Source organism: Mustela lutreola, chromosome 11 (assembly GCF_030435805.1).
Source record: "Mustela lutreola isolate mMusLut2 chromosome 11, mMusLut2.pri, whole genome shotgun sequence".
NCBI lineage: Eukaryota > Metazoa > Chordata > Mammalia > Carnivora > Mustelidae > Mustela > Mustela lutreola.
In genome coordinates this window covers 62,598,303-62,613,269 of record NC_081300.1, presented here as the reverse complement: position 1 = coordinate 62,613,269, position 14,967 = coordinate 62,598,303, and the positions used below count along the sequence as shown (strand labels likewise).

The 14,967-nt window shown below is 47.6% G+C and overlaps 1 protein-coding gene across 13 annotated transcripts in view; it reads right to left on the bottom strand.

The window, feature by feature from the left end:
• Positions 1 to 14,967, bottom strand: part of GNB1L (G protein subunit beta 1 like) — a 69,969-nt gene that overhangs the window by 38,401 nt on the left and 16,601 nt on the right. For 10 of the 13 annotated variants that reach the window (XR_009345821.1, XR_009345822.1, XR_009345823.1 and 7 more), the window contains 3 exons: positions 5,741 to 5,788; positions 3,693 to 3,838; positions 3,198 to 3,323 (listed from right to left, as the gene is read on the bottom strand). Coding sequence is in view for 10 of the 13 variants with exons in the window: in XM_059139340.1 (XP_058995323.1) it covers positions 3,198 to 3,323; positions 3,693 to 3,838; positions 5,741 to 5,788 (320 nt within the window). In the remaining 3 variants the exon portion in view is untranslated. The remainder of the gene's footprint in view (positions 1 to 3,197; positions 3,324 to 3,692; positions 3,839 to 5,740; positions 5,789 to 14,967) is intronic. The other 3 variants (XM_059139341.1, XM_059139347.1, XM_059139348.1) reach the window with 1 other exon arrangement.

The window sequence follows — 14,967 nt, the reverse complement described above, 5'->3', positions numbered from 1 at the left end:
ATCCACTTCCTCAGCCACCCGTGTCCCTGAACTTGGGAGGGGAAATGAGGAAAGGGAGGATGGAACCACTGGCTATCCATATAGAAACAAAGAACGCATACCTCACCAACAGCCAATTCCAGCTGCGGTGTGGGCCAAAAAGGAACAGGAGGGAAGCTCCTGAGAGATCAGGTCTTCATGACCTGTTGCTGGGACTCCTTCACATGACACAGAAGCACCAGCCATAAGGGAAAGATGGCAGCTCTGACCCCATTTAAATGGCTAACTTCCACTCATTGACACATCATAGAGTGAGAACTGTAAGTCACTTTGTGGGAGCAGCACCTGGTGATATAAATATCAGCCACATCTAGAATATTAAAAAACCTCCTATAACTCAATGAGAACAGGTAGTCAGTCTGCTAGAGAAATGCGGATTGAAGGGAGACTCTATCCCAGTGGCTAACGACTGCAGAAGAGGGCTGGCTCATTAAGTGGTCAGGAAAATGCAAATGAGGCTGTACCCAGAAAGCAGCGCAGAGGTGGGGGCGCTTGCACTAGGGGCAGCCTGGCACCTTCTGAGCCACCCAGTACATGCACACCCTGTGGCCAATGCCCCACCTCTGGGTCCAGGGTCCAATCTGCAGACACGCATGCACCGGGTGCCTGGAGACCCAGACTGGGGTCTTAATCCTTAAGCTTCTCAGCCCCAAGTGGATGATCCAGATCTCCACTGACAGTAGAATGAGCATTCACACATATCCAGTGGAACAGCGCACAGGAAAATCCCACACAGAGCCCTACAGCTACACGCACCCACCGTGGAGCTCACAAAGTAGAGCTGAGCGGAAGCAGTCCCATACAAAGGAAGCTGTTCTGCACGGTGCCATTTTTGTAAGTAAGAAAAAAAAAACAGACCTAACAAGTCTATGGTTTTTGGACATGCTTGTTCCCAATGGTAAGGCAAGAATGAGGGCAAGGGGGCTGCCTCCTGAGGACGAGAACGGAGCCCGCATCAGGGCTCTGCCTCTGACTTCAGTGGTTACCCAGGTGTCCACTCCGTGATAGTACAACAGTCTGCAAACTTGTTCTGTGCACTCTTCTGCAAAGGTGCTACGGTAGCCATAGAAGAGGGAGGAAACACACCCACCCAGGTGGCTGTCACTGGGCACAGGTGTGCCCTCAAGCCCCCAGCTTTCTGTCTTCCAGCCTCCCCTTGACATGAAAGCGTACCTTCCTTTCTCAAGAGCCACTTTGGAGAGACTTGGCTTCCAAACACAGCTGGGCGCCTGGCGTCTAGTGCAACGTAAACGCACCTGGGCATTCCAAGAACGTGCACGGTCTGCGCTGCAGACCTCCCGACCCACAGGCCCCTGCCTGGAGCACGGCTACTGCTGTGCTGTCCGGCTTGGAAAGGGGAAGGATCGACCGTCTGACATTCACTCACAGGCTGCCCTTGCCGCTTGCCTCCCCACACAATGTCAAGCCAGCTTTCTTTCTTTCTTTTTAAGATTTTATTTATTTATTTGACAGAGAGAAAGAGATCACAAGTAGGCAGAGGCAGACAAAGAGAGAGGGGGAAGCAGGCTCCCTGCAGAGCAGAGAGCCCGACTCGGGGCTCGATTCCAGGACCCTGAGATCATGACCTGAACCGAAGGCAGAGGCTTTAACCCACTGAGCCACCCAGGTGCCCCTCAGGCCAGCTTTCTGAGGGTCGGACCCCAGGGCTGGGGGTTCCCTGAGAACAGCCCAAGGCATCCGGGCCTTGGAGGAGCAGGAGGCGCCAAGGGTCCTAAAGCCTTGGCTGAAAACACAGGAGGAATGTTTACAAACAGCAGCATCCAGCACAAGCGCTTTAGTGTGGTATTTGGATGCAGTGTCTATTCTAAGCATCAGGGAAGGTCTACAACCATAAGGAGGGCCTGTCACACCAACCAGGGGAAAAGAGGACCAGCGTGTGGCTCTGCAGGCACACGCGTCCAAGGCCACCAGCCTCCTGGATACCTCTGGTTCTTCGATCACCTGCAAGCCACCTATAGGGGCGTAGAAGCAGCATGTCTGGCACAAAAGTGCTTTGCAAAACGGTGTGTCCCTGACAGGCCTTGTCCTCTGGGGACTGGGAACCGTGGTGCCTAGATGCCCAGGACCCGAGTCCCTGGCAGGAAGGCAGACCTGCCCTGGAGGGCATTCAGGAAAGTTTCACTTAAACTTAGACATAAGCTCATTCTCTCCCCCACCAGCCCCTTCCTGCTACCTCCTGGCCCACCTCTCACCTGGAGTCTCCAGCCTGGCACCTCTTCAAGGCCGTGGTGGCAGTGCCAGAACACGGCCCCTCTGGGCTCTGCAGCCCAGTCTCCAGCTTCTCACAGCTGGGCCCACCACAGCTTCCTCTGTCAGGAGTGCCACATGCCCACCCTGCTCTCCTTGTCACCAGTCAGCCCAAATGCCATGGACCTGGGCACCCCTGTGGCACTCCCAGTGCCCAGAGAGGGTGGCTGCTCTCAGGGTTTGAAGCACAACCCCAATCAGTGGGCGGGCTTTAGACACAAGTTCTGCACCACTGCGTGGAAAGGGGACCATTCGTCAGAGGTGTGGTGACACCAGATCCCTGGGGTCCACAGGAGGGAAGCTGAAGCTCCTCTAAGAAGAACCCTGGAGCTCAGCCATGAACCCCTAGCTCTTGCCACTGGAGACCCCTGGCAGACCAGGGAGGCCTCTGCCCAGGCCACTGCAGAGTTGTGTGTGTGTGTTTTTTTTTTTTAAGATTTTATTTATTTATTTGACAGAGAAAGATCACAAGTAGGCAGAGAGGCAGGCAGAGAGAGAGAGGAGGAAGCAGGCTCCCCGCTGAGCAGGGAGCCCGATGCAGGACTCGATCCCAGGACCCTGAGATCATGACCTGAACCAAAGGCAGTGGCTTAACACACTGAGCCACCCAGGTGCCCCTACAGAGTTGTTTTGTATGTCCATCAGGCTCGTCTCAGTAGGCATCTGCCTGGACAGAGCAGTGGTCACAAAGACCGCAGCGACGGGCACCCAGTAGACCTGGACACTGCCTCCGGATGGGCCAAGGGCAGAGATCACACTGCTCTGCCATGGGGAGGGGCTGCCCTGGCAGCTGGGAGAGACCCCGAGAGCCTCCATGGCAAGTTCATGGCCCCTGCTGAGGGCCACAGCTTGACTCCTTTGGGACTGTACTCGCTGCCATTAAGACCCACCTGAGCAGCTGGTGCCCTTGGGGCAGTGTCTGCAGCCAGGTCACACACTGGCCCCCGTGGCCATCCAGGGTTGCAACTGCCCTCCGCGTCTGCAGGCTCCAAATGTGCACCAGCCCACTCAGGGACCTGTTGTGACAAGCGCAAAAGCACAGGCTCAGGGAGAGGGATCGGAGGACAGTCCCAGCATGCTCTGTGGGGCTGGCGGAGAAACCACCCAGCTGGTAGACAGGCATTTCAGTCGGAGCTTTCAGTTTAGAGGACGGCTGGACGTGTGAACTAAGGGTAAAAGTGGCACATGGTCCTTTACTAGGAATGGCAGGCAGAGAGCCCTCAGGAGCCTCAGAGGGCACCCGCAGCAGAGTCCACTCCTCTGGAAAGGCATAGGGAGCCTGTCACTGAGCTCCCCAAATAAGCCCTTGGCTCACTGGTAGCCCACTGCCCCTAAATTCACCATGGGCTAACCCCTGGGGTTGGGTTGGGGCCGCAGCTACTCACCCTGAGAGGAGGAGTGGGCATCCCTGTTCTTGGGCTCCTCCGAAGAAATGCAGCGCATGCACCGCCGACTGGGTACCGCGGAGGACAAACTGGGGGTCCGGCGGTGGGAGTGGGGAGGCTGCCATACTGGCTGGGGGTGCAGGCACCTGGGGACCAAGGAAAGGTATAAGTGACCCACCTGTCATCCTTCAGGAAGGCAGTAGGAGCCTCCCTGGATGCTGCCCAGCCCCTTCAGCCTGTCTTCCCTCCCACCTATTGGCCTCTACACCCAAATGGCATCACTGTGGCCCTAACCTGCACCATCTCTGGGGGGGGCACAGTGGCGCCCGCACCCTTCTGAGGTCACTCGCACCCTCAGCACCCCGCATAGAGCCTGCCTCTGGCCTCCAAGGCCTGCTGTTCACCCACCCTATACCCTCTGAGTCCCTGAATCCCATTGGCCACGGTAGCGGAAGGAGTGACTCCTCCTCCCTCAGGCTGGCTTCTCCACTCCTGGGCTGTCCACACACCTGGAGGTATCTGTCCTGCCTCTGAGCCTGGCTGAGTACTGCAAATTCAGCCTCCCTCCTCCCTTATGAGGCCCCTCTCCTCTCCTCCCTACAGTGGAGCAATGACATGGCTGGACATGCTGTCCACTCTGGCTCCACAGCAAGCTCAGGGAACAGGGGCCACACTGGCCTGCTCCCCCCAGACCACAGGCCTGACCACCGGCATCAGGCACACAGCAGCTCCTCAGCATGTGCATATTGAAGGGATGAACCGAGGGACAGACAACAGGTATGTGGGAGCCCTGGGGGAGCAAGCAGGACCCAAAGATAGAGAGGAAACTCTCTCACATGTGCCGCAGACCCTGCCTGCTGGGTCCTGAGGGCCTATACGTCCACCCTCAGGGAAAGCAGCACCATTCACTGCTGGAGAAAAGGAGGCAGGGAATGGTCTGGTGAGCTACCCCAGGCCCCTCAGATTCAGGTCTGAAGTTTGCACGCTGCCACCAAGAGGCAGAGCGGCCAGTGCACTGGTGTGTGGGGAAGGAGTAGGGACTGAGTTACCATGTCACTCCCCAGGAGGACTGATATGACAGATAAGTGACCCTTCTTCAAATCACTGGTCCCATGGGGACCACCCTCCTGAAAGGAGAAGCCTCCCAGGGTTACCACTGAGCCCACCCCAGCAATGGTGCAGGGGGCGTTGCCGGACCAGAAGTGACCTGCTCCAATGACCAAGGGGCACATCTGTCAACCTGCAGGTCTCAGGCCAGGCTGAGGGTACAGAGGGAAAGGCCAGGAGCAGACTCCTGGGAGGCTACAGCAACTTCATCAGGGGGCATCTCCTGCTGGGATCTGAAACGCTTTCCCACCTGTCCCTCTCCAGCCTGGACACAGACCAGGGAGGAGGCTATCTGGCCACTGAGGGAGCCACAGCCACCAGGGGAACTGGGCAGGGCAAAGAACAGGAGCAGAGAAGATAGCATTCCTCCAGGAGGGAGCCTTTGCCAATGCCAGAGGCTGGAGGGGGTTCCAGGCCAAAGACAGAGGCTCACGTGGGATGGGGGCTGAGCCAGAGGACAAGCAAACATGCAGTCGCAGAGGAAGGAGGGGCATGAGTTTCTCCAGCTGGAGACTGGTCCAGGTACCACTCAGCCACACCCTCACCGGGAAGCCCTGTACCTCCCCCTCAGTGAAACCATCCCAGACCCTTTCCTTCTCTCCCCCTCCCCCCCCTCTCTCTCCAGAATAGAGCCCGGGGTAGCTTCACTAGAGTGCAAGGTTCAAACACCTGAGAAATGCCACTATCAAGGCAGCTGGGGCCTTGGAGGCCAGGGGGCTCTTAGTCACCAGACAGGAGGGGAGTGGGGGGCAGGTAGTGACCTGAGACTCCAGAGACCACCGGAGCCAGGGAAACGCTGCAGAGACTTGGTGGAAAGCCACTACCAGCATCAGGCCAGCTGAGGCCTGGTCCACATGAGGGCTGGAAGTAGGGTTGGGGCTGATCCTAAAGACCAAGAGCAGACATGGCAGGGCTGGGGACAGGAAGGGGCAGATGCTCACCCTTAATGGGGAGACCATAGGCAGCCGCTCCACTGCTTGATCCCGCCTCTGTCAAAGAGAAGGAAGGGGTCCCTGAGAATGGACCTTACAAATGGCCAAGTCCCTGTTTCTTTCTTTCTTTTTTAGGGTTTTTGCTCTGAAAGCCTCTCTCAGCTTTAGCTAAAAACCAACTGACTCTTCCCTAACGCAAGGACGGCCTCCTGTGGGCAGAGACCTGACCCCACATTGCTCCATGACCCATGGCCCCTGCTCCATGCCTGGGACTGGTGAGCTCCCAGGAGACACTACATGCACACACGCAGCATTCATGCACACGTATGTGCACACGAACAAAGGGCACACACCCACATGTGTACACACGCACGCACATGCCTGCACACACTCACACACATGCACAGGCAGCACGGGGGGGCCTTGGGCGGCGCCAGCCAAAGCGCAGCCCACACTTGCCACCTGCCTGCGGCCTGATGGGAGTTTCCAGAACCTCACCAGTACAAGGCTCTGTCTGAGGTGATGAAATCAAGTTCTCCTCTATTGTTTCCCCAGAACTGCGGGGAACAAACCCGTCACGTTGTTACAACAACCAAACTGTTCAGGCCAAAATGATGCATCGGCAATTAAGGGCTCCATCATTTCAAGCAATTAAAATAAACGCTTTATTTGAAAACTAATTAATTCGAGCTACATATTTTTCCCATGACAATATCCTATGATTACTTGATTTATGACATCTAATTATTCTTTATTAATCTAATTGAGAATAATCGCGTTATCCTATCTCCCCTGGCAGTGAGCCGCCTGGAGCGGAGGCCGCAGCCCCTTGTGCAACACCGGTGCACGGTACCAGCCGCCCGCCACTGCCTCGTTCCCCTGTTCTGTCACTCGTCTTTTCCTCCCAGAGGGCAAAGGAACATGAAACTTAATCCACCGAGTACAACTTTGGATTCTGCCTGTTCTTCAAGATGTCAAAGAGAGACACATTCTTTTCAAAATTAAAAAGAAAGACAACCTGACAAAATTTGCGCAACTCTGACAGCCTTTCCAACCAATGCTGCGAACCCCGAAAGCCCCTCAGGCCCTGGGCCCATGGATGGAGGATGACAGTGCCCCCCTGCGTCCCACCTCAGAAGCAGCAGCCTGGCAGGCCTCAGGGTCAGCCCCACAGAGAAGGGCCCAGAAGGGAGCCTTCCTCCTGGCACGAGGAGCAGCAGGGAGACAGGGTCCCATGGGGAAAGGCATAGGTGGCTGGGACCAGGCTACACCCGGCACTCACCCTCCCACCAAGCTATGGTGCCTCAGGCAGACACAGCGGCCATGGGACCCAAGAGTGCCCCTCATGGGGAAGGCAAGCAAACAACTAGAGACTGGCAAACACAGAGGAGGCAGGGAGGACCAAGGGAGAAGATGGTACCCAAAGACCACAGCCTGATCCCTGAGTTGGCCCTGAGGACCCACCGTGCCCTCGGTCACAGAACCCTTTCCTTTTACTGCAACAGGACCGCTGGTCCTTGAAGAAGCTTGGAATCAACAAGGAGTACTGAGAAGTGAGCCAAAGCAGGGAAGCCACCACCAGAGTCAACCAAGCACTATCCCTGCTGACTCCAGCCCACCAGATCTTGCCTGACTGCCTATGCCTGGGAGAGCAAGGACAAGCCACGTGGGATGCTGCGAGTACCTCAAACAGCACCCCCCCACCCCCAGCCCTCCATAAGTGGGCCACAGGAGAGCACAGAACGGCTTCCAGAAGCCCCACAAGGCACCTAAGAATTCCATAACCAGCAGAAACTAGGGAGGCACCACTCTGTGACAGGATAGATGCCCACAAAACAACTAAAATAAAAACCCAAACCCAGGGCACCTGGTTGGCTCAGTGGGTTAAAGCCTCTGCCTTCAGCTCAGGTCATGATCTCAGGGTCCTGGGATGGAGCCCTGCATTGGGCTCTCTGCTCAGCGGGGAGCCTGCTTCCCTGCCCCCTCTGCCTGCCTCTCTGCCTACTTGTGATCTCTGTCAAATAAAGAAAATCTTCTAAAAAATTAAAAAAAAAAAAAAAACTCTTCAGTACATCACTAAGCTATCTAAAAAAAAAAAGTTTAGAACTTTCAAAGGCCCAAAGTAAGCAGAAGTCAAACATAGTAAGGTCTACGGAGTCCCCCCTAATTGGCACCTGCCCTGAGGGCATTTGCTACATTAGTAATCTAGAATTCTGGTTCTAAGGCAAGACCTCCAAGTCCATGAAGACAAAGCTTAGGGCCTTCCCAAAGTAGACAATCTCCTAGGAACATCTCCATAATGATGAGACCCCACAGGACTAAATGCTCAGTGTTAAACTGAACCAGAAGTAGACCTACACCAGAGGTGCCAGAATGATGCTTTAGTCCTAATTTACACCACCTGAGGAGGTCTCCAAAACTTCAGTCTGTCTCTCAGAAGGAGCCCACCTTCAGGATGCCTGGGTGGCTCAGTGGGTTAAAGCCTCTGTCTTCGGCTCAGGTCATGGTCCCAGGCTCCTGGGATTGAGCTCCGCATCAGGCTCTCTGCTCGGTGTGGGGCCTGCTTCTCTCTCTCTCTCTCTGCCTGCCTCTCTGCCTACTTGTGTTCTCTCTCTGTCAAATAAATAAATAAAATCTTAAAAAAAAAAAAAAAAAAAGGAGCCCACCTTCAACACAGGCCTGAATGAATTCACCAATAAAGTCCTATGAAATGCAAGCAATCAGAACTTATAGAAAAGAAAAAGGAAACACAGCACCATGAGTGAGAGCCATGAGAAACAATAAAAGGTAGAACTAGACCCCTAGAGCACAAAGTATCCAGGCATATAGAATAAAGATGTTTAAGGCTCTGAAGAAATAGAAAGAGGGATTAAAATCACAAGTGGAGAGCAAGAGATCACAAAATTCACCACTCAGATTTGAATAAGGATCCAACTGGGTGAAAGGCTGTTGGGAAACAGGAGATTTGCACTGTGCCAAGGTATTACATTACAGATTATTTACTGATCGCAGAAGGAGAATGTTCCTTAACAATGGAGACATCTGGCTGTCACCACCTTCACCATGAGATTGAAGCTGGCACCGCCAATAGTAAACAAACCAGCATCACTTATCTCCTGAGGTGATGCCAGAAAACACAGCACCATCCTCGTACACCTGTGCCAATGACTTGCAGAAAACAGACACATCCAAATTACAGGATATTGGGCAAAGCAGCTAGCTCATACTTATCAAAAAGGTCAAGATCAAGAGAAAAAACAAGAGCAAAAAGCAGGGTGAAGGTTCTAAGTTGAGAGACTGAAAGAGGCATTATGACCAGATATAATACATGAAACTTGACTGGATCAGAAAGGTAAGGAACAACTGGGGAGTTTCTGAATATAGACTGTTGATAATTTGGAATTACTGTGGGGCACCTGGGCCACTCAGTCAGTTGAGCATCTGACTCTTGATTTCAGCTCAGGTCTAATCTCGGCATCAGGGCAGAGTCAGCTTGGAATTCTCTCCCTCTGCCCCTCCTCCCATTCATGCTTACTCTCTCTCTAAATAAAGAAATATAATATATTTTAAAATATGAAATTATTGTTCATTTTCTTGGGCAGGATAATGGCATTTTGCCTAAAAGAATGCCCTTATTCCCAGGCTACAGTGTTTTAGGGCTGAAATATCATGATGTCTGCACACTGTTTTCAAATGTTTCAGAAAAAGAAATTCCAATCCTTATCTACGTACAGACAGGTAAAGCAAATGTGGCAAAATGCGAACAATTAATGAACATAAGTGAAGGGTATGTAAGTATTCACTATACTATACTTGCAACTTTTCTGTAAAATTATAAATTATAAAATTAAAATTATAAAAGCATTCTTAAAATTATAAAAGCATTCTGAGGAAGGAAAAGAAGACAAACCCACACTGGACTCATATCTACAATAAAGAACACACAGATCAATACATAAGAAAGCAAATGCCAAAAAGGAAAATAAGCGAAAGACTTGAACAGATATATCACAAGAAACATAAATGGCTAATAAACATATGAAAAGATGTTTAACCTAATTAATAATCTTGGAAAGCCTGTCAAAACCACAATGTGATATAATTACACTCCTAGCAAATTAGCAAAAGATTAAACAATCTGTCAAATGTTGACTACATTGTGGGACAACTTGAACCCTTTATCTTGCAAGAGAGAACACAGATTGAAAGAATCACTTTGGAAAACAGTCTAGGACTAGTCTGCACACCTTATGAGGCAGCAACCCCATTCTTAGATAAATACCCTAAAGAAATTCTCACATATGTACAAGGAGAGGTTTGTACAAGAATGTTCATAGCAATATTATGCATGCCAATAAAAACTAGAAACAATGCAAATGGCCATCAACTGCACAAAGTAGGTACATACATATAACAGAATATGCCACGCAACTGAAACTGTATAAACTCCAGTCTCACATGGCTGAAACTCAAAATGATAATTCTCATTAAGAGACATTAAGAACATAAAAAAGGAGGCTATAGACAGGGAGAAAATATTCATGACACATATATCTGATAATAAGCCATACCCAGAATACTCAGAATATAAAGCTAATAAGGAAAAAAGGGGGGTGGGGTGCCTGGGGGGTGCAGTCAGTTATGTACCTGATTGGTATCAGCTCAGGTTGTGATCTTGGTTGGGGTCCTGAGACTGAGCCTAGGGCTCTGCATTCAGCACAGTCTACTTGGGACTTGTCTTCCTCTCCCTCAGCACCCCCCCACCACTGATTCATGCACACTTGCTCTCTCTCTCTCTCTAAAATAAATATATAAATCTTTCTTTTTTTAAGTTAAAGTGATTCCAAAAGGCTAAAACTAGAGATGGATAAAGGTATTTCAGACAAATAGAAACAGTAAAAAAGCAGGGGTTGAAATATCGATGTCAACTAAGTTGAATTCTAGCCAAAAAGCATCAGAATTGACAAACCCAGATACTTTGCAATACTGAAAGCTGCAATTTACAATGAATATATGATTGTTTCAAATACCTATGTACTAAAAGACAGAAACACCACCTTTATAAAACAGAAACTACAGGAAATGCACAGAGTCACAGAAAAAATTCACCAATAATTGGAGAACAGGATATACTACTATTTTTAGTACAAATCATAGCAAGTGAATAATATATAATAAGTAAGGAAATAGAAGACTCCATGGGGTAAATATTATGGATCCATATGGAACTTTACACCCAGAAAACAGAGATTAGCCCTTCTTCTCAAGTGCATGTGAACATGTATAAAAATTATATACTGGGTCACAAAGAAAATATCAGTAAGTTCCATAAAGAAGAAATATTATAAGCACACACTATGACCATAGTGCAGTTATATCAGAAATTAACAATTTAAAAACTTAAATGTCCTCCCAACTAAAAATTTAAAGCCATTTATTATACAACAAATTTTAGGTGAAATGGGAAGTACTTAATCTACTAACTTTAAGAAATGACAATGAAAAGCACTATAAACCAGAATTCATGAGGTATATTTAAAGTTTTGATCAGAGGGAAAGTAGAGACCAATATAACTTATGATTATCATACAAAAATAGTAAATAAAATATTAGCAAACAAAATACAACACCAAATTAAAGAAATAATACAGGATGACCAGTGGAAATGTAAGGTTAGTTGTTGTGTTTTTAAAAAATATTTTATTTATTTATTTGAGAGAGAGAGAGAATGTGTGCGTGAGAGAGAGCAAGCAAGAGAGAACATGAGCAGAGGGGGCGGGAGGCAGAGGGACATGGAGAAACAAGCTCCCCACTGAGTAGGAAGGCTGACACCAGGGTTGATCTCAGGACCCTGGGATCAAGACCTGAGCCGAAGGCAGAGGCATAACCCACTGAGCCACCCAGGTGCCCCAATACCCATTTTTTATTAAAACATTTAACCAGGGCACCTAGGTTTTTTTTTTTTAATTTAATTTTTTATTTTTTATAAACATATATTTTTATCCCCAGGGGTACAGGTCTGTGAATCACCAGGTTTACACACTTCACAGCACTCACCAAAGCACATACCCTCCCCAATGTCCATAACCCCACCCCCTTCTCCCAAACCCCCTCCCCCCAGCAACCCTCAGTTTGTTTTGTGAGATTAAGAGTCACTTATGGTTTGTCTCCCTCCCAATCCCATCTTGTTTCATTTATTCTTCTCGTACCCACTTAAGCCCCCATGTTGCATCACCACTTCCTCATATCAGGGAGATCATATGATAGTTGTCTTTCTCTGCTTGACTTATTTCACTAAGCATGATACGCTCTAGTTCCATCCATGTTGTCGCAAATGGCAAGATTTCATTTCTTTTGATGGCTGCATAGTATTCCATTGTGTATATATACCACATCTTCTTGATCCATTCATCTGTTGATGGACATCTAGGTTCTTTCCATAGTTTGGCTATTGTGGACATTGCTGCTATAAACATTCGGGTGCACGTGCCCCTTTGGATTACTACGTTTGTATCTTTAGGGTAAATACCCAATAGTGCAATTGCTGGGTCATAGGGCAGTTCTATTTTCAACATTTTGAGGAACCTCCATGCTGTTTTCCAGAGTGGCTGCACCAGCTTGCATTCCCACCAACAGTGTAGGAGGGTTCCCCTTTCTCCGCATCCACGGCACCTAGGTTTTTATTAAAACACTTAACCTGGCTCCCCGCTCAGTGGAGAATCTGCTTCTCCCTCACCCTCTGCACTTCCCCATCACTCGTGCTGTCTCTCTCTCAAAATAAATAAATAAAATCTTAAAACAAAACACAAACAAACCCCACCTAACCAAAGAGAAACTTACGGGTTTCTTAAAAATTATTAAAATACACACACACACACACAACCTCCTTCTACAGTCAAAACATTACTTTATGAAGAAATATTGGAGGTATTTTCTCTAAGACCAGAATACCCAGTATCTATACTACTATTCAACACTATACTGAAGATTTAAGCCAATGCAATTAAATAAGAAAAATCAATTAAAGGCATATGACTTGGAAAAGAAAACATTAAATGACCTTCCAGATGACATGATGATATACTTGAGAGCCTTAAATAATCAATGATAAAACAAATTCAAATGTTAAAAAAACAAAACAAAACAAAAAAACCCTTAGTATGGTATGGGAAAAAAACTAACAAAGAGAACTTACTAGCTTCCATATGCACAAATAATAACCTGTTAGAGAAAATTTCTTTCACAATACCAATTAGAAGATAAAATACCTAAGACATTTCTAAACTTTCTCGTATCAAAAGAGATAAAATTCAAATATCTTTACGATATACAGAAATCTTCAAAATTAAGGAAAGAAAGTCTGAAGACCAAATAGAAAATGGGCAAAGACTTGAATTCACATTCACAAAAAATAAAAATGGCCCTTAAACATATACAAAGATGCTTAACATGACTCATGGGGAATTGCAAAGTAAAACTACATTGACGGGCTTCTGGATCTGGCGAGGATGAAATAAATTCACCATAGTCTCTTTCTCTGGCTAAGTATGACTAAAAACTCTAGACAAAGTATAAAAAGCAATTACCTAAAACCTCTGAAAAGTGAACAATGACAGACAGATTTTGGAGGCAAGTAAAACCTTGGAGGAAAACTATATGGGGTGAGTTTTCCAATTTTATTCGTATGTCTTGGGGCATTGCCTTGGGGGAGGCCCAGCTTGCATAGCTGCAAGGCAGCAGTAGCTAAAACTTAGATAGACTAGTTTCTGGACAACTTTACAAAGAAAAAGTCTAAAAAATGTGAGAGGAAATCCCTGATGGCTTGTTTTTCTCTTCTCTCTCAGCACTGTCTCGACAAGAATGGGCCCTGGACACAGAACTGTGTGGAAGAAGTGACTCTGAGAGAAACCTCTGTCTTTTTGGCCAAAGGAACCATAAGAAGTGAATCCTGCTGGATGGAGTGTGTGTGCAGAGTTGGGCATGGGGGTGGGGAATGCAGAGAGGAAAGAGCTAAAGAAAAGGGTCTCTTAATTCTGTGAATGAACTCACAAAAGTCCCATGCTCGCTACTGAGTTTCATAAGCCTGGGATAGACCCAAAGGAACCTCTCAAAAGCTTTGAAAATTGAAGAGATTAAAACCATAGGCCAAAAAGGGCAAGACAGAACTTGTGTGGCAATTCTAACTGGCTGACTGCCTGCTAATACAAAACTCAACATTCTCCAGAGGACCCCATGTAACACTCAACCAGAATATGTCTAGGATATAATACAAAGTTATTCAACATACCAAGAACCAGAAAATGAGAGCAGTTCTCAAGGGAAAAGTCAACTTACGGATACCAACTTCGAGACTATTCAAATATTGGGAATATCAGAAAAGGATTCTTTTTTTTTTTTTTTTTAAAGATTTTATTTATATATTTGACAGAAAGAGATCACAAGTAGGCAGAGAGGCAGGCAGAGAGAGAGAGAGGAGGAAGCAGGCTCCCCGCTGAGCAGAGAGCCCGATGCGGGACTCGATCCCAGGACCCTGAGATCATGAGCTGAGCCGAAGGCAGCGGCTTAACCCACTGAGCCACCCAGGCGCCCCCAGAAAAGGATTCTAAAGCAACTTCTATAATTATGCTCCATGAGGCAAAAGTAAACATACTTGAAATGAACAGAAGGGAAGTTCTCAGCAGAAAAACATAAATCAATTTTTTGAAATTTCAAAACAACAATACAATATCCAAAACAAAAAAAATTCAATAATGGAATGGGAAATGACAAAGGAAAGAGCCAAAGAACATGAAGATTGGTCAACAGAAATTACCTAATATAAAACCAGAAAGAAAAAACATTAAAATAAATAATTAGAGCATCGAGGACTTGTGGAAAAACAGTAAAATGTCTGAGATTCGTGTCACTAGAGTCTGGAGAAGAAGAGAAAGAAATGGAGCAGGAAAATTACTTGAATAAATAACTATCTGAAATTCCACAAATTTGGGAAGAGACAAAAATTTATAGATTTAAGATCTCAATGAGCCATAAGCAGGATAAAACCACATTCAAACACAGTATAAGCTGCTGAAAAATAATAAAGAAAAAATCTTGACAGTGATGACACATACGTCAGGAAATAAGAATCAGAATTAGTATGGATTTCTCATCAGAAACCACAGAAGCCAGCAGACAGTGGAATATCTTTAAATTATTGAAAGAAAAAACCTCTATATTCAGTAAATTCTCTTTGGGGA